This window comes from Ursus arctos, unplaced genomic scaffold (assembly GCF_023065955.2).
Source record: "Ursus arctos isolate Adak ecotype North America unplaced genomic scaffold, UrsArc2.0 scaffold_34, whole genome shotgun sequence".
Classification (NCBI taxonomy): domain Eukaryota; kingdom Metazoa; phylum Chordata; class Mammalia; order Carnivora; family Ursidae; genus Ursus; species Ursus arctos.
In genome coordinates, this window is record NW_026623030.1 from 21,398,201 (window position 1) to 21,423,060 (window position 24,860).

Consider the following 24,860-nt stretch of genomic DNA (forward strand, 5'->3'; position numbering starts at 1 on the left):
AGATGAGGCTGGAGGGGTGGGCAGGGCCTGCTCCATGCTGGGTCTTGATGGGAGAGCATTAAGAGGCTTAAGGTAGAGGAGACTCAACGCCCCCCGTTTTGAGACAACATGTGGACATAAGAATGGAGCCCTTGAGACGCTCAGAGCAGCGAGAGTTTCAGATGCTGCAGTGGGTCCAGGCAGAACGAGGCAGGTAAGTCCCCAGACTTTGTCTACATGTGGGGCTGGACCGGGTCTCTGGACACTAGAAGACTGTCCCCTGTGGGTCTGACTCAGCACTGCTAAGAGTACACTAGCAGGAGGGCCTTGAAATCCCACTGCCCGGGAGCAGGCTCCGGGTATTAGTTTCCTATTGGTGCTATAGCAAATCACTACAACCTTACCAGCTTAAAACCACATGTATTTATGACCTGGAGAGTTCTGGAGACCAGATGTCTGACACAGGTTTCACCAGGCTCAAGTCAAGGTGCTGGGAGGGCTGTATTCTTTCTGGAGGCTCTGGGGGGAAATCTGTTCCCTTGCCTTTCCCAGTTTCTAGAAGCTGCCTATGGTCCTTGGCTCACGACCCTGCCTCCATCTTCAAAGCCAGCAGCGTAGCATTTTCTAGTCTTGCTGGGACTCTGACCCTCCTGCCTCCCTCCTATGGGGACCCATGTGATTACATTGGGTCCACCGGATAATCACCCCATTTTAAAAGTCTTAACTTAATCCCAACTGCAAAGTTCCTTTTGCCATGAAAGGTAACAGATTCATAGGTTTCCAGGGATTAAGATATGGACATCTTGGCGGGCAGATAGGGGGTCATTATTCTGCATACCACACCCACATTCCTGCTCCATCTGCCACCCAGGTCCTATTTCCACCTGATTCACGTCTGAATCAGACTTCCACCATCCTCTCCAGAGCAAGGTTTGGGCGATATCTCTCAGCCTCGCTGTGGATGTCAGACAAGCCAAACTTTGGACCCTGCTGGATCCCAATCACCTTCTCCAGGATACTCATGCTCAACCCAGGAAAAGGCAGACTCTGTCCACACAGGTACACGCACACACAGGCATGCACACACTTTCAGAATTTAGAAACAGGCACTCATGCAAGGGTTGGGGTGCCAATTCTGGGGTGAGCTTGCCTGCGTCCATATTTGGCTCTGCCGCTTCCTAGCTCTGGGACCCCAAGAAAGTTACTTAACCTTTCTGAGCCTCTGTTTTCCTCTGTAAACTAGAGAAAACAAAGTCCTTACCTCCCAGGGTTGTTGTAAAAATTAGAGTGATTGTAAGATGCCCAGAGCATAATAACTACTCAGTAATGATTGCTGCTAATTATTTCTTCTGGAAATCTGTGGCTTTTATAACTCCTGGTTCTCACACTTTTTCTATCAGGATGCTATAATCTGCCCATGAAATCCGTCTTTTGAAAAGCCTTTGAAGGAGCTGCAATGACTAGAAATGGACACAGATGGCACGCAGCCACACAGGTGAACATCTACGTCCACGGGCATGCCCCTAGAGGCACAGGTCCACGCGCACCTGTGAGCACACCCGTGCACGCTCTCACACCCAAGCACAATCATACCTACACGCGGAACGCACCTTCACACGCACGGCCCGCAGAAAGCCTAGCCCCATTCGGTTGCCTTCTGCAGACAAGGACAGAAACCAAGTCGAGGACAGTCACTGCCTGTTCCTACAGCTTGGGCTCCCTCAGAAAGTGCAAACTGGCCTAGAAACACTCAGGCAACCGCTTCTGGGCTTTCGACGGTGTATTGCTGTAGCGTCTCGATGAATGCTGGGGAGAAGGCTAATGGATGGACAATTGCGCCGGGAAGCGGGCTTCATGTGGCATGCTGCAGAGCCCCGGCGCCCCACCTGGGAGGCCTGATGGCTTTGCGGGCGATTCCTCAGTCGGCGAGGGACATGGCAAAGAGCCGGGGCTGCGCCACTGACGGGATGGGGCTGGAGCGGCGGCCTTTAGAGCAGCGGTGGGTTGTGATGACACAGGATTCATAAAAATGGTGCAAAGTGGGACAGTGGATGTCATGTTGTCTCTGTCTCTCCCTCTGTTTTGTCTCTCTCTCTCACACACACACACCATCAATTCCAGATCGTGCTGCTTTTCCCCTCACCCTAACTGCCCAGTGCGGGGGGGGGGGATAATACCGTTAAGTTTATTAAACTTGGCGTTTTCTCAAGTCAGTATCAGATCATCTGCTGTGAACGGGGACATGGCTGCTTTGACGAAGGCTGGCCTGAGCTCTCCACGGCCAAGGTCTCTCAGAAGCCTGTCCTTAAATGACTGAGCCACTCTATTACGAAGCCACTCAGCTGGCATGTGGGATGCGAGCATTTCAGACTCATTAATTCTCACTGTTGTTTATTGCCGTCGACACCTGGGGAGCTGCAGATCCTAATTTCTGTCCTTGATGGATTGGTGAATGGGATTCCTGCCCAGGCCTCAGCTCTTCGGGGAGGGGGTCACCTCGGCTCAGAGCTGGAGGCAAGGGAGCCAAGAGAGAAAGACTGCTGGAGGGTTCAGCGGAGTTAAGGCCGTTAGTCAATGCCAGGCAAGGTGCTGGGTCATTATAAACCCAGTAATAGTCATGGTTACCGGGTGCTATGCTAAGTACTCCATATGCATTGTTTTCTTTTTCTTCCTTTTTTTTTTTTGTTTGAAGATTTATTTATGTATTTGAGGGGGGCAGAGGGGCAGAGGGAGAGGGAAAGTCCCAAGCAGACTCCTCACCAAGTGCAGAGCTGGACGTGGGGCTCGATCCCACGACCCCAAGATCACAACCCAAGCCAAAACCAAGAGTCGGACACCCAACAGACTGCGCCACCCAGGCCCCACATGCATTGTTTTCCTTAGGCCGTCTACCACCTGTGAGAGCAGCTCCATCATTCACTCCCATTTTACAGAAGGGGAACTGAGGCACACAGAGCCTGAGAGGGGCAGAGAGGGCACTGGAGGCTACATCTAGCTGCCCAGATGTGTGTTGCCCGCTGTAGAAGAATGAAGTCTTTGTTTCGCTGTAGTGCTTATGGTTCTTTCCAACCCCTCCCCCAGCCTGGCCTGGGTGGGGGACAAAGGTCCTTGCGGTGGCGAGACACGAACTGTCTCACTGAAGGAAGAAGTGTGTGAGACAGAACCAGTTAGCCTGAGTGAAGATCCAAGACACCCTGTAAATTCTTGACTTCCCTAAATCCCTCAACGCATTTGTCAATGGCCTTCCTTCCCTGTACCCTCAGAAGGCAACGGGATCCAGTGGAAAGACAGATTCAAGTTCAAAAGTCTGGTTTGGCCACGTAAAGGCTGTGTGTCTCTGGGCAAGTGTCTGAACCTCACTGAGTTTCGATCTCCTCAGCTGTAGGGCAGGGACAACAGTCTGTCTCTCAATGAGGACATTAAGGAAATGAAAGGAGATATAGCCTATTTGGAATTCCCTAACACAGTGCTTAGCAATAAATACTTGCTTTTCTACAGAACAGCAGAGTAAGATTCTAGCCCTGGAGCCAGACTGCCTGGGGTCATAATCCCAGTTGCATTGCTTATTAACTTTGCAACCCTGGGCAAGTTGCTTAACTTCGCTGTGCCTCAGTTTCCTCATCTGTAAAATGGGAATGATAATAACGTGGCCTCATGCATAGGGTTGTTATGAAAATTACATAAAGGAATCTACATAAATCTTCGAGCACAGTGCTGGCAAGAAGAGCTTCGTAAGAGTGAGCTGTTTTATTTCCGTAGAAGTTGAGTGTGGTACCAGGAACAATCTCAAGTCTGTTTCTTCTTCTTTTAGTGGACCACCTGACAAAAGGGCTAGAGGGTGGTTCTCAGCAGGGAGCGCGCGGCAATGGCTGGAGACATCTGGGGTTGTCCTGGCTGGGTGGGGGGTTACTAGAGGCATCTGCTCGGCGGAGGCCAGGAACGCTGCTAAAAAAAAACTCCTACAATGCACAGGACAGTACACACCACAAAGAATGATCTGTCCCCAAATGCATGTAGTATGAAGGCTAAAAACCCCAGGCTGGAGGAACTTAAAGACCCCATGGTCCAATTCCCCATTTTACAGATAAGGCCCAAGACACAGTGAGGTCAAAGTGATTCAACGAGAGGCTTAGGGTTTAGGATTCATTCAGCATGAACTAGCCCTCCAACATGTATTCATTTGTTCTCTGTTTCATGCCGGACACTGCACTACTTAAGGAATTAAGACTGCCATGTTCATCTCGTACAAGCAGGTTACATGAAGTATTAATGTGAGAGGACATTAGAAACCGTTGATCCAATCCCTGGGGACACACTTACTACTAGTCAGTGATTCTTAACACAGGAGGGTTCAGAGTCCTCCTGCCACCGTCTGATGAAATCTATTAATATCTCTGCTCAAAAACACACACAGACACAAGCACAAATGCCTCCAAACCCCTGAATCCTATTGAACAATAGTGTCCTACAGAACACTTAGAGGACTCCAGGTCAAAAAAAAAAAAAAAAAGACAGCCGGGGGTGGTCTTCCTTTGAAAGAGGAGAGTATGATCTGGCTTACTGTCAGCGTGTCAACCATAGGACAGATGTCTACCTAATGCAATGTAGCAAAGTTATGGGTCGTATTACTCACTTCTCCCTCTGTCCACATTTTGGAAAAATTCTGTGCCAAAAATACAGGGGATGATGGTCCTGAATGGGGAGGTGACAGAATCCAACAGATTCCGTCAACAACAGGTCTCCCTGTGTCTCTCTGTCTTCCTCCCCCATCACAGCGTCTGGACACCAAGGTTAATGACAAATCCTAATTACTTTTTGGGGCCCATCTGTTTAGGGAAAATGACCTCAAATGGAAGCCACCCGGCTGCCTGTCTCTCGGCACAGGCGGGATATGTGAGCCAACGCCTTTGAGAGGCTCTGGACAGAAAGGAATATAAGGATGGGTAAAAACAAAACAAAAGCCACAAACAGCTTTTCCTAGGCAAATGTTTAACTGCAGAATTAATACGCTCAAAAGTCCAGTGGACATGCTACGGGTGTCTGTCCAACTCACAAAGGTCCTTCTCACACTCGGCAGCCACGCTGGTGTGGCCTGGCGCCCCCGGCCACAGCTGACTGGATGAGAGCTGGGTGCTCAGGGTGAGCCGGCCCAACTGGACTTCCTTCCCCAGGAATCTGGAATTAGGACTAAGAAGAGCTGTAAAAATCAGGCATGGGTGTATTTTCTAACATGTCGGATGCAAAGAGAAACTTTCCTGAGGCCAGGTTGTGTTCCTGGGTCCCTTGAGATACCTCCCCATCCTTATATTTAAACTCGCCTTTTTGCTTAAGGTGGTAGCGTCTCCAAAGATGGCCGCCACGAATGCCATCCTTCCCGGGGGGCCTAAGTCATTCTTCCATAAGAAGGGACCTATTTCCCCTCTGAAAGAGTACACGAAGGGGTGATGCCCTACCAGTTCCAGATCCAGCTGCTAAGAATCCTGGCAACTTCCATCTTGGGTCTCTTGGGATCTGGCTGCCATGTAAAGCTCGGGCCAGCTTACTGGAAAAGGAGAGATCCCATGGAGAGGGTGGGCCACAGAGCACTGAAGCACAGACGTGGGAGCAGAGCTTTCGTGGCCCTTGCTGTGCAGCCCAGCCACCAGCTGAATGCAGCAGAGTGAGTGACGCCAGCCCATGCCACGTGGAGCAGAAAACCCACCCAGCAGAGCCCTGCCTGAGTTCTTAACCCACAGGATCATGAAAAGTCATAACTGCTGTTGCTTTGAGTCACTAAGTTTTTGGGTGGTTGTTATAAAGCAATAGATGACTCAAGCAATCCCCCTGAATTCATTTCTTTTCCTGCAGAGAGCAGTCAGGGCATGAAAAATAAACTCCGCTATCCCACTTAGCACCTCAGTAAGGAATGTGGGGGCAAAAGGAGGCTGTTTAATGAGTTTCCCTGCTGGCCATCATCTCTCTCTCCGGGGATGCTGAAGAGAGCAGAGCTGGGTTTGGGCTGAGTGAGGAAGCAAGGTTTAGACGCCCCCCCCCCCCCCCCCCGCCCCCAACCCCAGGGCAGAAGCAAAGAGCCTTCAGGGAGAGAAGCAGCTCTTGTCTGCCGCTTGCCTGGGGATCCCTGGGGTGGCTAGCTCTAGCCAAAGTGCCCCAGGGAGGGAGCGCCTCCTGGAGGCCTGAGGGCGATTCTTCGCTGCATCTCCCAGAGCCACGGGCGCACGCGGTACTGGCAGCTTTGGAAGTACAAACAGGTGAACAAGAACCGGAAGAAACCACTTGACCAGCACCCAGGGGGCTCCAGCTTCCAGTCCCACAGTGTCCCCCTCCACACCTGAGCTTTTAAAATTTCCATGTTTTTCAGAGTCTAAGAATTTGGGGGCAGGCCTTCAGGAAAAACACTGAAGAATTAAAAGCAAAATTCTGAAGGTCAGCCAGACAGGAATGTTTATCTTGGCTCTATGTGACCTTGGGCAAGTGACCTTAGGCCAATCACCTCTTTGAGTTTGTTTCCTCACCTGCAAAAGGAGGATGATAATAGCACCAACTTGACAAGGTTGAGAGCAGTTAACGAGTTAATCTATAGAAAGTTTTAGATTCAGTGCCTGGCACATAGTAAGTGCTCAATAAATGGTACCTAGTATGATCACGATCTTTCATGATGTTTATTAATGATGATCTCACACTGCTCCCAGATGGCCTTCCCTCAGTTAATAGGAAAGAAGATTCAATGTCAGAGCTGGTGTGAACCCAGAAGCGTTCTCAGATACATCTGGAATTTTAACAGTTCGAAGGAGCTCATTAGTTCCGAGCAGGCCAGCCAACAGCCTGGTATGGGATCCTCCATCAGACACACCTAACTACTCTAGCGTCTGAACAGGAAGGATGCTGAGAATCAGCCTGACCCGCCTCATTAGATGGGGGAGGGGGACTGAGGCCCCAAAGGCTCATTGACTGAGAGTCCTGGGTTCTGAAGTGGGAGCCCCGATGGCACCCTGTTTTCCACCTTGCTTCGTATCCGATGTGTCATCTTGCTTTCACCTGACTCCATTCTGATCCCTTCCCAGGGAAGCACGGAGAGAACAGGAATGAGGGCAGGTTTGAGATCGTAAGACACAAATCACATTGGGTTTGCCTCTGGCAATGCTACCAGCAAGCACTGGCTGCTGGAACAGTGCAGGGGAAGAGCCATGGCCAGAATCCCGCGGGACTGGCCTCCTCCACTCTGGCAGAAAGCACACTGTTTCAGCAAAGGGACACTCTGTCATCAAGGGCTTGGCCCCGGTCTCCCTGGAAGCCTCTCAAATTCCCTTTAGGGAAGCCAGGGCTGCTGGAATTCCAGTGCTTGCCAAATAGGAGTCTCAGGGCATAACTCTAGAACGGAGGCCTTGGACAGCGTCAAAAACCGAGCTTCCTCAGCAAAGTCATCTTTAAAGGATTGCCACCATTTATCGAGCTGTGCTCTGTGCCAGGCACTACGATAACCCTTTGCACCCTAATTAAACACTCACCAAGAATTAGGTGCTAACGTTGTCCCCATTTTACAGTTGAGGAAACTGAGGCACAGAGAGGTTAAAGGGGCTTACCTAAGGTCACACAGAAGGGACGTGGGAGAGCTGGAATTTGAACCCAGGTGTCTCTGACTCTGGGCCCCAGGAATTAACCACCGTGCTATCCCACCATATCCACAAGCTAGCTGGGGCGATATGATAAGACACGGAGGACAAGGCAGGGAACCCATCTATCCTGTCCTAGAAGGCTCAAGGTGGAATCCGCTCAGCCCACAGTGACCTCCGAAACTTTACCCCCAAACGAGCCCATGTTTGTACAACACGGCTGGCACCCCTGGCCACAGCTGACCCGATGAGAGACAGCCCCTGCCATAAGCCAGCCAATCAGAGTGCCTCCCCTGGGAATTGGGACCCTCTTGGCCACAGGGGATGTCTAAAGAAATTTGGGGCAGCATGGCCTGCCATGTTCACTCACTCGTTCAACAAATATTTTACTGCACCCCTATTATGTACTCTGAGAATCCACTAGTGAACAAGATGGGCAAAAAAATCTCTACCCTCAGCAATCTTACAATCTAATAGGGAGAGCTATACAACAGTCAAACTCATTCTGTACAATATAAACCACGTTATCTGGCAGTAAGTGCTACGGCAGAAAAAGGCTGAGAGCAGTTTTGCTTTAAGCATTTACCCTTATTACCCATATCCCTCACTTCAAACGGCTGAGGCCCATTGTTGGGTGAGGTGAACACACACACACACACACACACACACACACACACACACACACTCTCTCATAGACCTCCTGCCTGGACAATGCCCCACTCTTGATGTATCTTTTAAAAAGCAAAATAAGAACGCAACCCCGTAAGCACGCCTCTGGAGACCTATCCCTTCAGCAGCCTCGGAGCAAGCAGACGGAAGGTGGAGCACAACACGGACACCAGCCGTGGCAGGTGTCTGTCATCGGTCAGCAGCAGTCCCCATCCTACCCTGCGGAGGCTCAGACCAAAGGCACCAACTTCCACTGTCCGTCCAAAACCCTCGTTCGCCCCTAGCCGGGTGTGTGGGTGGGGAGATAAACGGACACCTCGGTGCCCACATCAGTTGCAAGCAATTGGCAAGGGCAGCCCCTGGCAGAAGGGCCTGGGGAGGGGGCTGTGGAGGAGGAAGGCCACTTGAGATCCTGGTCTGGGAGGACCCTCCGGGGGCCTGGCAATCTGACAGCCAGTCTTCCACCTGTGCCACGAGCCCCCCCTCCCCTTCCTACCCCCACAGTCACCCCCATTTCCCCCACTCCTCCCTTTGCAAGACCACCCACATACTGCTCCCTCCCCCTCTAGCCCCGGCCTCGCTCACTGATTTTGTCACCCTCTGACACACACATCACACAGCCTCCTTATATCCCTTGCTTCTCTCGCATACACATTTTAAAAAGCTCTGCCCTCCAAACTCTACTTTTTCCCTTCTTCTTACCATTTATGAAAATGAAGTGTCACCGGGGTCTGGGAAGCGTACGTGCATCATTCCACCTACTGCTTGCAATAGTCCTGTGACATAGACTGTCGTGGCCCCACTTGACAAGCGAGCGAACAGGGGCTCAGAGAGGTGAAGGATCCCATGTCTGGGATCCACAGCGGGCAAGCAGGGAGCTGGGATGGGGCCCGCCCGTTCTTCGAGTCCAGACCCACCAGGTTAACCTCTGCCGTCTCCCCCTCGGGCTCTCTCCCTCTTTCAGCATCCGTTTCTGCCATTCTCCTCCTTCCCTCTCCCTCGGCTGTACATTCTGGTCTCCTGTGCCTCTAGGATGTATTTCTATGCAGCTGAGATTGGCCCAGACGCCCTTTGCTCACAACCACGGGCCCCCAGGCTCCAATGATGAGCCCCCACTGCCCTCTCGGAACTCCCCCTCTGTAAGGCACCCCCAGCCATGAAGCCCCTTCCCTAGCCAGTCCCCAGCCCATTCTGTCTCCTCCTTCTTGAGCTCCCCCACCCCGTGCCACAAAGATTCCAGTTCTATGGGGGGGAGTGGCAAGCCCCTGGGGCACTCCACCCTGTCCCAGGACCCCCCTCAGCAGCACAGTCTGCTGGCCCTCAGGCCTCAGGGGCTCTCCAGATGGATGGCAAGTGTCGGGCCTCACCCGATTCGCTCCTGCTCCATCTCTTCCATCTTCTCAGCTCGAGCGATCACTCTGTTGATGATTTCCTTCTCCTCATCTGTCAGCTCTTCCTGCTTCCTCTGTCTTTCGGGCTGACCGCCGGGATGGACCGACCAGCCTGCCCGGAGCCTGAAAGGTAATATGGGGAGGCGTGAGATTGCAGAGGTGCCCAGAAGGAAGCAGACAGTGGTGGTTAGGCTCTGGTTCCTGGGGTCTGGGAAACCTCAGTTCAGAGCCCTGTGGGGAAACTCGCCAGCAGGGAGACGAGCCTCAGTTTGCTCATCTGTACAATGGGACACACTCTCCTCCCTCATGGGGTTCTGATGAGTTTGTTTCTACCAAGCACTTAGCACATGGTAGACACTCTCTGAGCAGCGTTTGCAGGATGCTCATGAGAACCCGGAGAGGAAGGATGTTCTCAGGAGAAGAATCCAGAAAAGGAGACGCTACAGCTGGAGCAGAAACAAATCTGGAAGGGTGATTGGAAGCCCTGGGTCCCAGGTTGACCCAGCTCCTGCCCAGCACGGATGGTCTGTTTGGGCTACAAATTATTTCTTTTATAAACTGGCACTAATTGCCAATTGGGTTTACAAAAAGCTCTTCATTTCACATCAACATCCAGATTTCCAGCCTCAAAAGCTCCTGTAGCAGTTTGTGTTCCATCTTGCACTTTTCTTTTTTTTTCTTTTCATTTTTGTAAAGCCAACACTGACATAGCACCCACTGGGTGCCCACATGACCTCACAAGGGTTGTTCCTGCCCACTTCTGGGTGAGGAGACTCAGATGTGGAGAAACGAGACCACTTGCCCCAAGTCACATGGCTGGGAAGTGGCAAAGGCGGAATTCGGAGCCGGGCAGGTGGCTCACTTAACATCCACCATACAGAGGGAACCAAAGGCCTGCCCACGCAGCCCCGGTGGGGGTGCGGCGGATCAAAGGCTGCTTGGGTGGAGAGCTGATGCTGTGGTCTATGGCAAATTATCATCATCTCTGCTAATAAGATGGTCCACGGCCCATGGCACTGAGGTGCACCCCCTGAGTGGAATGCAAGGTTAAACACCACTAGAAATGCTTGTCCCTGCTAGGGAAAAAAATCAGGAAGTAGGAATCCTCCTGGGCCAGCACCCCATTAGCTGCCAGCCTCTATCATTTCCACTGCTCTAATCACATCAGCAGGCATGAAATTGCCTTTTGACACTCAAAGTTGGAAATTAAAAGCCCCATCTTCCTCCCTCCCCCTGGCTTCTCTTCCATTCTCCCACCCTTAGCTGGTTTGTTCGGAAGAGCAGAGAGGGAAGAGTCCGAAAGCAAAGAGAAACAGAAGTCCGGGGGGCAGGCCTTACTCTGAGAAAGGGAAGGAAGGCGTGGCCTGGGGAAATTCCTCGTGGAAGCACACCTGGTCTTGCAGCTGGGGCTCTGGGGACGAGCAACTGTGAAATGCGCTCGGACCACGCTGCTCAAACCCTCCAATGGCTTCTCACTGATTTAGAACTATGCCCAGAACTTCATAGCGGTAGTGGGTGCATGACATTGTGAATATGATAAATGCCACTGAATTGTACACTTTCAAATGGTTAATGTTATGTTCCTCTGTGCATTCTACCTTAATAAAATAAAACCTACTCTAAATTTTGCCCATCTGCACAATCCTACCCAATCTGTCCTTCGCCTGCCTCTCCGTCCTTATGGCTTCTTGCTTTCCCTTATCCCTACAGTCAGCTGCACTGGGCTCTCTGCTCAGTCCTGAACACTGAAACCTGGTTTTTGCCTCAGGGCCTTTGCACTTGCTGTCCCCTTTACCCGGAAAACTTATTCCTGCAGATTTTTCCATGGCCAGCTCCTTCTCATTATTCGGGCCTCAGCTCAAGCAGCAGCTTCTCGGAGAGGCCTTCCTCAATCTCCCACTGCCCAGATTGACTTTTTTCATGGCACCCATCACTAATTGAAATTATCTTTGGAAAAATTTTTGTTGTTTACCTGTTTAGTGCATCCCTCCCCACCCCCCACCACCACAATGCTGGTTCCAGGAGGGCAGGGGCCTTGTCTGAGTCTAGGCCACTACTGTGTTGGTTGTGTTTAGAATAGTGTCTGAGAGTAAGCACAGAAAGATTTTGAATAAGACACAGTCCCTCGTGGCCCAAAGGGATGTTAAATGTCTAATCATAGCTGTGACCCATAGGGAGACCCACGCAGTGGAAACTGGTCAGTCTAGGGGGCCAAGGACAGCCCCCTGGGGAGATGACATCCATGTGAAGACCCCAACAAGGGTCTACTGTGAAGCCAGTGAAGCTTACACTTGAGACTGGGTGTTTGCACAGGCACCTTCTCGGACCCCGGGAAGGGCATTAGCAATGGTCAAGTGATTGAAAAATTTGCAAAAGCAAGGTATTTTTGTCTTTGTTATCTTAAAGAGGGCCCCTTAACCCACATAAACTGCGGGCCCTGCAGCACAGCTAGGGCCCCTGCGGAGACCTCAGGGGTAAGCTGATATCCGTGAGGGGATGGCAGAGGAAAAGACCAGGCCTAGTGGAGGGAATAAATGGTCTTTGCAAAGGCCTGGAGTTGAGATGGCAGGGGAATGCTGGAGGAGGTGAAGGTCCATGTGGTAGCCAGCCTGCAAGATGGTCCCCTAGGACCCCTGCCTCCTGGTATTCACACTGACTCCCGGCTGGTCCTGCATGTGACTAATGAAATACAGTGATAGTGGCAGTGTATGACTTCCAAGGCTGGGTCGTAAAAGACATCGCAGCTTCCGGCCTTGGTGTCTTGGGTCATCCGCCCCAGGGGAAGCCAGGTGCCATGTCACGAGGACACGCAAACATCCCAGTGGAGAGGCCCAGGTGCAGGGGATTGGGGGCCCCCCAGTCACAGCCAGCACCGACTTGACTGCTACGCAATCCTCCAGCCCCCGGCAAGCCCTGGGATGCCTGCAGCCCCACTGGCATGTGACTACAGCTGCATGAGGGAGCTTGTGCCAGAAGCACCCAGAGGCCACCCTCAAATGCCCACCAACAGAAACTGTGAGATGTGACAAGTGGTTTCTGTTGTCTTAAGTCACTCAGTTGGAGTGATTTGTTCTGCAGCATTAGATAACTGGAAAAACTCGGCTAGAGGATAGAGACAGAGTGCCATAAAGGCCCATCTACAGTGTCAGTATACAATTTCCATTGCTGCATAACGAGTTGTTATAAACTTAGGGGCTTAAAACAACACACATATATTGTCTCATGGTTTCTGTGTCTGTCCTGGCACTGCTAAGCTGCGTCCTCTGCTTGACGTCTCACGAGGCTGCAAGCAGGTGTTGGCTGAGCTGTGTTCTTATCTGGAGGCTTGACTGGGGAAAAATCTGCTTCCAGGCAAATTCGGGTTTTTGGCAGAATTCATTTCCTTGCAGCTGCCTAAAATGAGGGCCTGGCTTTTCGTTAGCTGTTGTCAAGAGGCCACCCCCGGGTCCTGGAGGCATTCTGCAATTCCTAACCAGGTGGGCTTCTCCAACTTCACTCCGTGGGCTGCTTGCTTCATCAAGTGTGCCAGGTGAACCTAGCTCCTGTCAATGGAGAGAGTCTTATATATCATGATGTAATCATGAGAGTGACATCAGGTCCCTTTGCTGTGTTCTATAGGTTAGAAACAGGTCCCAGGTCCCACCCACACTCAGGGTGAGGGGATTATGCAAAGTCATGAACACCAGGAGGCGGAAACCATTGTCTGTCTGCCCTGCTTGAATGCTCCTCCAACCGAGACCTCACTCTCTCATAAGGAGCCTGCGATGTTCTGTTGAAAAGGTCTTCCTTATGGTGTGTTAATATCCTTTAGCGTGCTGTTTCTTCTCATTATTTTTAAAGGATACACTGGACTCCAGCATAATGAAGACCACTCATCCTTCCCAAAGAGCCTTAGTCACAACCTAATCCAGCCACCTCCGCAGGTCCCTCTGGCTTTCCATGGAAATGGATGTCTCAACTGCCCCTACTCTTCCCTCCTTTGTTCCCACTTTCTTCCTTCCTCCTCTTCTCATCCCTCTCCATTTATTTCCTGCCTTTACAAAGCAGCTCAGTGACCAAAACAGAGCACAGGTGAGATCCTGGGCTGCGTACGCACTGGAGACCCCTTCAAGGACATGTTCCTGCAGCTCACAGTCTGGTCACGGACAGGGTCAGCCATGGACCAGACATGAAACCATGCCTCTCACCCGGACACTTGTTCAGGTCCATGTGCACAGGAAACGGGTGCTGCTGGTCATGCGTGGCTCCAGCAACATAAGCAGGGATGGGGGTCCCTGACAGGGCCCGCCCGAGATAATTACTTCCATCTGCAGACAAGCAGAAGGTCTGCTGGAGGCTGCCAGCAGCTCTCCAAACCCTTCCCCATTCTCGGCTCCAAAACATGCAGTTGACAAACAGCTCATCCAGTGTCTGAAAATGTCACCGACTGGTCTCAGTGGGGACTCACAAGCCTCCTGTGGATTTGCATGTTTTAATTCCAAAAGCAAACAGAGGGAAACAAGGGTGTTTCAAACCAAAGCCTGTGCTCTCAAGGGAGAGACTGGGTCTGTCTGGGCCTCCCCATGGTATGCTGGGGAGCCCTGTGAACGTGGGACCCTCAAGAATGTTCCTATGACAGGACAGTGGCTCCCTTGCCAAGGGCCTCTGGGCAGAAGACTGCAGTTCCACATCCTTAAGACCAGAGTCCAGGGTTGGGAACTTATCAAAGACCAAACCTGGAGACCACAGTACTACTTCTTTAAACAAGTTACTCACAGCATTGTATCCAAGCCAGAAAATACCCAGAGGGCCATTGCAGGCCAACGTGAGCTGTCCTTGACCAGGCAGAGCTCGAGATCCTAATCCTGAGTCTGTTGCATATAAGCAGGGTGTATATTGGGGCTCTGCACTGCTCTGAATATCAGTTTCTAGATTTATTAAATGGGAATGATTTCCTTTCTGTTTCCTGCTGGGACCCTGAGGGGCTACTCTGGACCCTCAAAGGCTGCATGAGGACAGACCCCTGGCTTACTGGCTGGGACGGGTGAGAGTGAAGAGCCTAGCCTGTCTCCACTCTGATTCACATATCTAAGACAATGCTTCCTGGAGAAATATTGAGGGATTTCTGCCTCCTATTCCCCCGAAACTGTTCTTGGCAGTTCCCTGGAGGGATCTCAAGGGCTGCAGGTGAGTGGGGGAGAGAGGGACAGAGTAGGCAGGCAACCAGGCCCTCCATCCTCACCCAGCTGGGTTCTCAACACTAGCAAAGCAGGGATTCCAGTAAAAAACAAAACGAAAACCTCAATATTTAATAAAAGCATGAAATATGGTTTACTGCATTGATGACCTCGATACTTCACCCTCCCAAGTATCCATGCTCTTTGCCATGTGAATTTGAACTCACTCTCACCAAAGAATTAGTCTATTTCCCTACCCATGAATCCTTCCCAGACTTATGACTTGCTCCAGCCAATAAAATGCAAGAGAGTGATCTCGTGCCCCTCCTGAGACTGAGCCTGCAGAAGTCTCCTGCGTTTCTGCTTCTCTCTTACACTTCTGCCATGAGCACGACAAGCCCAGGGTAGCGTGCTGGAGGATGAGAAGCATGTGGAGCAGAGCTGAGCTATTCCAGCCATGGCCGTCCTAGATCAGCCAACCCTTTGAGGCACAAGCAAGCCCAGGCAAGACCAGCAGGGCCACCAGCCAAGCCCGGAAGCCTGGGAATGAGTAACCGTGGTTCTATGTCACTGAGTTTTAAGATGGTTTGTCACACAGCGAAAGCTAACCGATACACTATCCACTACAGCAACCATGCACTAAGGTGAAGCCTGTTAGAGTCACTACATTTATTTTGCGGTTTGGTATTATTTGAAATGACCAGTTGCATAGACTTCACTATCATCTGTTGACTGCTTTCAGCCACTAAAGGTCTTTATCCAGCTCTCCTCTTATCTGTCTTACACATCTTGCTTCTGGATTAAGTTTATTCGAAGGAAGAGTTTCACTGCTAACAAAAAGTTCAAAGATCACCACAGCTGACCTGCTCATTTTCCAGCTGACTGATGCTCCGAAGAGAGAGGGGAGTTGCTGAGAAACACATGTGAGTCAGAGACTCAAGAAACTGGCCTCCTGGCCATGCTTCATTGGCACCTGCACATACCTGCTCAGGTGTGTCTGGAGGGTCCAAAGGAGCCCTCCCACCACAGCCAGCAGCCGCGGCCCCCAAGGCAGAAGGAAATCGGTCCTGCCTCCTGGTGGAAGAATCTCACTGGGGTCGCTCCCTAAAATACTGCAAAGGCCAGACTCCCAGCTCCTTTTGGCCTCCCACCTCAATCCTTCATTTCATGCACACAACAGTCACATAATAAATACCTACCAGATGTCTCTATTAATAAATTATAATTCCCAAAAGGAGTGGGATGATGGAAGTGCTGTCAGGGCACGAAAGCTCTGAAGCATTAAATAGCAGCGGTGTGCAGAAAATTAATCCTTTTTCTTTCCTTTCTTCTTCTCCACCCCCCTTCCCCCCAGGATGCCAACAGAGGCAGGTGTCAGCAGGAAGTCTCTTTACAGCTCAGTGAATGAGGTTTTAATGAATCTGGCAGGAAAGGATGGGGAAGGAGAGGCTGCTACCCACAAAATGGTTTACATATGCCCTGCTGGCATAAAGGCCCTTTTGGATGAAATTTACCCCTATCAGACTAAAGGGGGTGCAGAAGGGAGGCTGTGGACCCCCTGCCCCCTTTAGAATGCTAAGGGGATCTCGGGGCTCCTGTAATCTTTTAAGTCAGACCGAGTTCTACTCAGTTCCTCTAAATTCCCATGCTACCTCTCATATTTGGACTTTGCACCTGCTGTTCCCCTACCTGGAACTCCTCTGTCTCTTCTCTGTCTGGCTCCTCTGTCACCTGGTCTCAGTTTACACATCACTTCTTCCAGGAGCTCTCCCATCATGCCCACCAAGTCTGGGCTGGGTGCCTCTCCTCATGTTCCCACCGCCCACTGTGATTCTGCTATTACAGCTCCTTGCACACTTGTGTATTTGTTGTTGACTGGCTGTTTATTTGTTTGTAGACCCCACCAGATACATACTCCTACTCTGGCTATCCCTGTATCCCTGGTGCTTAGCACAGTGTTTGATAGGTGGTTGGTACATGGTGAGTATTTGTTAATGAAGGAAAGAAGGGAGGAGGGAAGGGCTGAAGGAAGGAAGGAAAGAAAGAGAATGAACATACACCCTACCTTTCAACTGTCAGCCCTCAGGGAGCCTCTAGGAGCCTTGGCACCCTCTAGAGTCATGAACTTCTCTCGTGATGTTCACATTTATGACCTGACATGTCTCAGCATCTCTCCCTGGATGTCTGAATAATATACTCACGATATTCATGAAAAGCTGATCTTGTCTGGCCAGAGTCTCACCAGCCAACAACAGAGACTGCAGAACATTCAAATGGTCTTTAGTGATCAGCTTGTCCAAAGCCCCCAGCTGACAGATAGGAAGGGAGGGTCGGAGGCGGGGAAAGAATTTCCCAGAACACCTAGTTAAGTGTTTATCAGCGTTAAGAAAACCTTTAAGGATTCTGGGCCTGATGATGTGGTCACTTGGGTCCAAAAAAGCTGAAATTATGCAAGTGCTATATATATGTATACACACACACACACACACGTTCCAGATGTAAGGTATATACAGGTATAAATATAATATATATATTACATATATTATATATAACATATACATACAATGTGTGTGTGCGTACATGTGTGTGTGTGCACACAATGTATATATACAGAGAGGTGAGGCAAAATTGTAATTCACACATGCCTCTGACTTTGCTTGGTGCTTTACAGTTTACAAAGCTTTCCCGTGCATCTCATTTGATCCTACCACCACCCAAAGAGGGAGGAAGGGCACCTGATAACCCACTTTACAAAGGAGGGAGCCAGGACTCAAGGAGGTGAAGGGCGTGGCTCAAGGCCACGCTGAAACTGACTACCAGAGCAGGACTCAGACCTGGGTTTTCTGATGCCAGAAAACTGGCTCTGGGATAACTTCCCCATCTTAGGGAGGGTAAAAATGGCTTTCCAGAGCTTCTCAATGTGCACACGCAACCAAAGCCTGGTCTGCTTTGCAGCCTGGCTGTTCCTTTATTGGACCCAGCGTTCAATCTGTCATGCATATTGAGGAAATGAATCCAATTTAAACACAAACGTTGTAAGCAAAGATAGGACCTCTGCGTCAAAGGCACTTCGCTGGGAAACCAGACTGACCTCCCCTGAGGTGACAGAGACCATATGTGTGGCACGTAACTTCCCACAGGCTCTGTTCTGCTCCTCATCACCTTTCATTAATGATAGCAGTTATGCGAGCTAACACCGTCTTTATCTGAGAACACTGTTCCCAGGCAAATGCTGCAGAAGCCAGCACAGAGTGGTCAATAAGTTTCCTGGAATGCCCCAGATTACTACCAAGGATGAAAATGAGAGCTCTCCTAAGGGATGCATTCCATTCTCTTACCAAGATCATTTTTTGAAACTTCATAATTTTTTTCCTCAAGAAACGTGGGTTTCTTTGTGTGTTTTGTTTTGTTCTGTTTTGTTAGATATGCAAAACTTGCTAGTTCTTTTTTTAACCACCTCTCTTTAGGAGCAAAGCTAATTTGATCAGAAAAAAAAGATAAAATTCTGTTTGTAGAAAAATTAAAGTATCAAAATACTCACTGTTCTTTATCACTGAAGGAAGGCAAAGGAAGGAGAGAGAGAGAAAATAAATAAAGTTAGGAAAGAAATCTCCTAACAACGCCAACACTGTCTGGATGCAACAACCACTTCTGGTTTGGTTCCCCCCCCACCCCGCCCCCAGTCGTTACGATCTCATTTCCGCACAGCTGAAAAAGGCTGCTGCAAGGTAGGGCTGTAAAATCCTCAGGTTTGATTAAAATGACCAATCAGTTCAGCTTCTTAATTAACTGAGCTGATCATTGATGTATCTGAATAATGGATTTCTGGTACTAAAGAGAAATCACTTAACGGCAGCATGGCCAACATCATCCTGGGGGATGAGGAGCACACTGAAGGAGGGCCACGAACCCCGAATAGTCAGCGGATCATTCATTTGCTGTGGTCCCACTTTGGGAAAGCAAGTTCTTCCAGAAAGGAGACCAGCATCTCCATTTACTAGGTGAGCAATCATAGGCATGTCATGGCCTCCCTTTGTGCCTCAGTTTCCACCCCTGACCTCTGGTCCTCTCTGGCTTGCAGACTGGAAAGCCATAGAGACATATCAACCTTCAGGCACCAGCCTTCCTCCCCACGTATTCCCAACACAGGGAGCTGAGCCACCGCTCTACCCCAGCAAGAAGCAGGTGCGTTCCCGGCTTTCAAACACAATCACACCATCATTAAATTCAAGGAGGCTGAGCGAGGAAGGTCTTTGAAAATCACGAAAGCCTCTGAAAATCACAAAAATAGTAAATGTGTCTGGCTAGCCGGCAGTTAATTAAGACGAGATGTCTTCATTTACCGGAGAAAGGCATTAGAGGTGTCCACACGAGCTGCAGCAGACTAGCTGGCATGTGTGATGCCTATAATTCACCCATTAGCATTTATTTGAAAAATAATTTTAATATCTGAAAGAAACGCAGGAGCAGTCAAGGCAGCCGGATGCGTGCAGAATGCAAGATGGCTCACAGGAGCCCAGAAGCGCTTGAATGAACGTGCGTCCAGACTGTTTGAATAATTCTAATTTAATTGTAGGGCAAATTGTTTGGCTTCATATTGACTAAAGTAAACTCTGATGGATGGTATTTTAATTAACTGACATTTCTTAAATAAAATAAATATTTTACCCCCATCCATCCTTCAGGCAACTGTTTATCTTACAGAGACACAGTTTTTGGCTGATGGAATATTCTCTGCGAAGTAAGTTTGGCTCCAAGAGAACACCACGGGAAGGGCTTGGCAGACTGGAAGTTTCCTTTTGACAAGGAAGCCAACAGAGTTCCCTGGTGTCTTCAAAACTGTAAAATTCGTAGAACGGGAGGTTTTAGATGGAAGGAAGCAGGCAGGGGCTTTTGCTTCAGAGAGCATGGGAGGACTAAATATTCAGAAAGACCCTCTGCCAGGATATAATTAGGTCCTGGATAAATTAGAGCAGACCCTCTTTTAAAAAGATTTATGTATTTATTTGAGAAAGAGAGAAAGTGCATGAACAGAAGGGGCAGAGGGAGAAGGAGAGAGATCCCCCCAGCAGGACTCCGTGCTGAGCGCAGAGCCGGATGCAGGGCTCGATCTCACGACCCTGAGATCACGCCATGAGCTGAAACCAAGGGTCGGACGCCCAACTGACCGCACCACCCAGGTGCCCTGGAACAGACCCTGTTTGAATGCAGTTCTGGGATTGCTAGAAAGCAAGGCAATTCTCCAACACTGCCTCCCTTGGCAAAACAAATAAACAAAATAGACTTTGTCAAAATAAAAACGTTTCCTCTTCAAAAGATTCTGTTATGAGAAAGAAAAGGCACGTCGTTAGAACGAGAGAAAATATGTGCAAAACGTGTTTCCAAAAAAAGGACATTTCTCTATAACGTATGAAAAAAAAAACCTGGTAAAATTTAACAAGAAGGTAAATGACCTGATTTTGGACAAAAGGTCTGAACAGACATTTCAACAAAGGGGTTCCAGGAATGGCAAACATTACATAGGACGTTCAGCATCATTAGTCAGTAGGGAAACGCGAGTGAAAAGCCCAGAGAAATGCCTGTGCACACACCCTAGAGAGGCTAACACTGGAAAGACTGGTCATCTCCAGGGCTGGCGAGGAGGCAGAGAAGCTGGAACTCCCTCCCACACCTGCTGGTGGGAACATAAAATGGCACAACCGACTTGGAAAACGGGCTGGCCGCTTAGTGAGAAGTCCGGCATACACCTGTCACGCAAGTAGGGACAGTCTGCTCCCAAGTAATTACCCAAGAGAGAGGAAAGCATCTCTATAGGAGGCTTTCTTTGCACCGGCCCCAAACTGGAAACAGCTAGAGCCCATCGGCAGGTGGACAGATACACAAGTTGTGGTATTATCCACACAACGAAATGGAGTTCGGTCCTAGGAAGGAACAGGCTACTGCTACGCAAGACAGTCTGGATGTTGTGGGACAAGAAGGACGGCTCACGAAATAAATTGTGCTGAGAGAAAGAAGAGGGACATCTCTTCCCCCAAAAAAGAGTTCGCACTCTACGATGCCATTTGTAGGACATTCTGGAAAATGCAAACTAATGTATAGTTAGAGAAAGAGGAGCAATTACCTAGAGATGGGCGGGGAGGACGTGGAGGAAAAGGCACAAGGAAGCTTCTGGGGTGGATGGATTTGTTTATTTATCTTGCCTGTTGTGACTGTTTCATGAACGTATGTTTTGACAGCTACCAAATCGTACTTCAAATGGGTACTGTTGAAGGTACGTAGGTATACCTTTATAAGGCAATTTTTTAGAAAAGAAAAAGAAGACCCAGCCAACAGAGTCCAGGACAGTGAGCTGTGAGCAGGAAGCCGAGGCAGGAGTCTGATGTCAGCTCCTCACGGGCGGAGAAGCTCCATCTGAGACCCCGACACGGAGCCACGACCCTCTTGGGGGGGCTAACGTCATCCCGGGTGAGGGGTACCCCTCACTCCTGGCAGGAGCAAGAGTGCCAATCCCTCTGAAGAAAAATATCCCTGCAGGAGGTTCCCCAGGATTCTCATAGATTGAGCGCACAATAAAAAATTACCAAGCGTTCAAAGAAACAAGCCACGTTGATTGAAAATCTGCAGGAATGGTAAACAACAGACTTAGACCGTCAAGCGGTGGTGTGCTGGTGAACTTCTCACAACTGACTACTTAACAGTGGAGGAAAAGCCCCACTGAATGCAAAACCGGGAAGAAATATGCGATAGTATGTCACTATATACACGGGTATAATAGACGTACATAACGTAACCCAGAGAAGGACAAAATGTCGTAAAATAATTAAGGGATTAATTTTGAGTCATTACGTCCTTTGTGTTGAATATTGCTTAACTGTAGAATTATGAACTCAATTTTTCAGAACGGTTGTGTTTAATCCCCGGCTTGCAAAATGCCTGAAAATTTATCAGCCCTCATGAGCGAGGGGGATAGAGATCCAAGGCGTCCCTGATTCGGGTGTAATAATCACTGGATACAGAATGTGACGTCACCTTTAGGTCACATTTCCCAATTTTTAAATCATCAGGCCAAAATCAAATAGTAAGAAAACACCACTGCAAGTCGGAGTCAGCTGGTGGCCTGCCAGTTTGCACCCTGGGACCTAGTCCAACTTCCTTATGTGATTGATAAGAAAACTGAGGCCCAGAGAGGGACAGAGCTTCGCCTATGACCACACAGGAAACGAGCTCGGATCCAGAAGCAGACCAAGCCTGATTCTGAGCACCGGGTCTGTGCTCTTACTGCCGCCTCTAAAATGGGGCAGGCAGCTCAGAATTTCCTCTTGTTATTCCAGCCTTGCAAAGCAGTAAAATCAGAGAAGTTTCTATACCAATAGCCCCCCAGACTCATTTTTTTCCCACCCCAAGGAAGGAAATTCTATTTGTTTCTTTGCAGGCCCCTTTTTCTCCCCCGCGGACCCCACACAAGCCATCCCCCGGAAGACGCAGCCACTTACTTTGATTGCAGGGGTCGGTCACCGGGACACATCCAACGGCTAGAGCTGTTGCTGAATACGGTGTCGGTCATGGCACAAGTTCGGTGCTCCTGGAAAACAGGAACCCAGAGAGCACATCACCCAGTTATGCAGCCACTCTTTGTCTTTCTCAAGTCCTCACTCGATGCCAGTTACTCCAGGGGATGCAGAGAAGAAAGGGAACATCACCCAGCTTCTCCACTTCCCAAATGGGGAAACTGAGGCCCCAGGGGGGAAAGTTCCCGCTGGACGTCATAGCCTCCCTAGTGGCAGAAATGGATCAGAGCAGAGAGACTTCGTCCTTAAATACACATTCTTCTCATTCACTACCTCAGGGTGACGTGCACAGCAGGGCGAGGGTCCTCGGAGTTCTTAATTCCAACCCAGAGTCTTCCTACTGGGGGATGTCCTGGGACTCATTTCCCAGTCCACTTGGCTTGGTCAGCTTTGAGATCTGAAATCCTGGAGTCGATCCTGGTTGTTCTTTTTTTTTTTTTTAATACTTTAACGCCCAAGCCATCAGAAAATCACGTTGGCTTGATCTTCAGAACCCACCCAGAACCTGCCCACTGCTCTCTGCCTGGCTCGCTGCCGTGCTGAGCCAAACCGCTACCATCCGCACCTGGCTGACTACGGTAGCCTCTTCACTGGTTCCCCTGCTTCCACCCTGCGCCTTCTTCAGTCCGTGCTCGGCACAGCGGCCGGGAAGATGTTCACAGACATAACTCACAGCTTGTAAAAACAGCACCACCACGGTTAAACACAGGGCTACCACACGACCCAGCAACCCCACGCCTAAGTATCTACCCACCCAAGAGAAATGAAGACACGTGCTCACACAAAAACGTGTACGCAAACGCTCATCGCAGCATTATTCGCCATAGCCAAACAGCAGGAACGACTCAATAGTCACCAGCTGATGAACGGACAGACGGACGTGTATCTATGCGATGGCATGTCACACGGCCGCAGAAGGGGAAGGAAGCATTCACACACGCCACGTGGACAGACCTCCAAAACATGCCGCCGAGTGAAAGAAGCCAGTCATGAGAGACCACATAGTGGATGGTTCCCTTTACAAGAAATGTCCAGAATAGGCAAATCCATAGAGACGGAAAGTAGATTTTGATTGACTGGGGGAGGGTAGAAGGGCTGGACGTGATGGCTATGGGGTACGGGGCTTCTTTGCGGGGGCAATGAGAATGTTCTAAAATTCACTGTGATGATGGTTGCACAACTCTGTAAATACACTAAAAGCCACTAAATTGTCTACTTTATTTTTTCCTAAGATTTTATTTATTTGTCAGAGAGAGAGTACAAGCAGGGGGAGGGACAGGCAGAGGGAGAAGCAGATTTCCTGCTGAGCAGGGAGCCTGATGCGGGACTCAACCCCAGGACCCTGGGATCATGACCTGAGCTGAAGGCAGATGCTTAACCACCTGAGCCACCCCAGGCGTCCCCTAAATTGTCTACTTTAAAAGGGTGAATCATATGATATGTGAATTTTATCTCTGTGAAGTTGGGGGAGAGAGATGACACTTTGGAGAACTGGCAGGCCCATGAAGGCTATAAACATTTACCTATCCTACGGTTCACGAATTCTACTCTTAGGCACATACCCAAGGGGAAAATGCTTCTGTTTTAAAAGATGTCCAAGAGTGTTCATAACCTCTTTATTCATAACAGCTAAAAACTAGAAATCATCCAGAAGTCCATCAACAGGAGAGCAGACAGATAAAGGTGGTCTGTTCACACAGTGGAATACTGGTCCACAATAAAAGACAAACTCCTGATGTACGTAACAATGGGGACGAATGTCGCAGACGTGATGTTTTATGAAAGAAGCCAGCAGCAAAAGAGGACACGCTATTTGATGGTATTTACATGAAAGTTAAGAACAGACAAAGCTATTTGATGGTTGGAGAATACAGAGCAAATCCATGGCTAACTTCGGAGGGTATTGGCTGGGAAGGGGCAGAAGGGGAACTCTGGAGGGTGAAAATGTTCTGTATCTTGATCTGGGCTGTACGTACGTCTGCAAAAGCCACATGAGCTCTTTATGTTCTTTCCTTCACCCCAAATCAAGTACATCAGTAAAACTTCAGAAGGTGGGGATCACTGTGTCCAGTGGGTCCTTATTTCCCTGAAGGTCTTGGTACAACATGGCCTTGTTTTCTGGGATGCTGAATAGTTGAGAAACTGGCAGGTGAACAGGGAGGGCACTCTCTCTGCTATCCTGCAGCCAGTGGGGTTATAAATCTTCCAGTGGGCTGGGGCTGGACACGAGGGAGGGAAGCCTCTTACAGAAAAGCCATTTCGTCTGCTCCCCTGTGGTTGACATAATCTTCCCAGACTCATGTGACCATTTCACTGTTTCTGCTGGGAAAAGAAAAAGAAAGGAGGGACGGCTCCTGGTGCAGAAGAAATCTGCTGAAAAGAAATGTAATGTCTCATTTTTGCCTGTGCCGGGAGCTGAGCGAGGCCGCCCTGGGCCCCAGGGACCGCTGGCCCCTGTTGGGTGCCGGGAACCTCGGGCCCAGGTAA

The 24,860-nt window shown here is 49.7% G+C and overlaps 1 protein-coding gene across 2 annotated transcripts in view; it reads right to left on the reverse strand.

The window, feature by feature from the left end:
* The window catches only part of RPH3A (rabphilin 3A), a 64,776-nt gene extending 42,407 nt beyond the window's left edge, over positions 1 to 22,369 (reverse strand). Inside the window, exons 1-3 of one of the 2 annotated variants that reach the window (XM_044389885.2) lie at positions 22,299 to 22,369; positions 18,347 to 18,358; positions 9,626 to 9,772 (exon numbers count right to left, since the gene is read on the reverse strand). In XM_044389885.2, the coding sequence (XP_044245820.2) occupies positions 9,626 to 9,772; positions 18,347 to 18,358; positions 22,299 to 22,369 (230 nt within the window). The remainder of the gene's footprint in view (positions 1 to 9,625; positions 9,773 to 18,346; positions 18,359 to 22,298) is intronic. The other variant, XM_026514910.3, reaches the window with a different exon arrangement.
* Between the last annotated feature and the right edge of the window lie 2,491 nt (positions 22,370 to 24,860).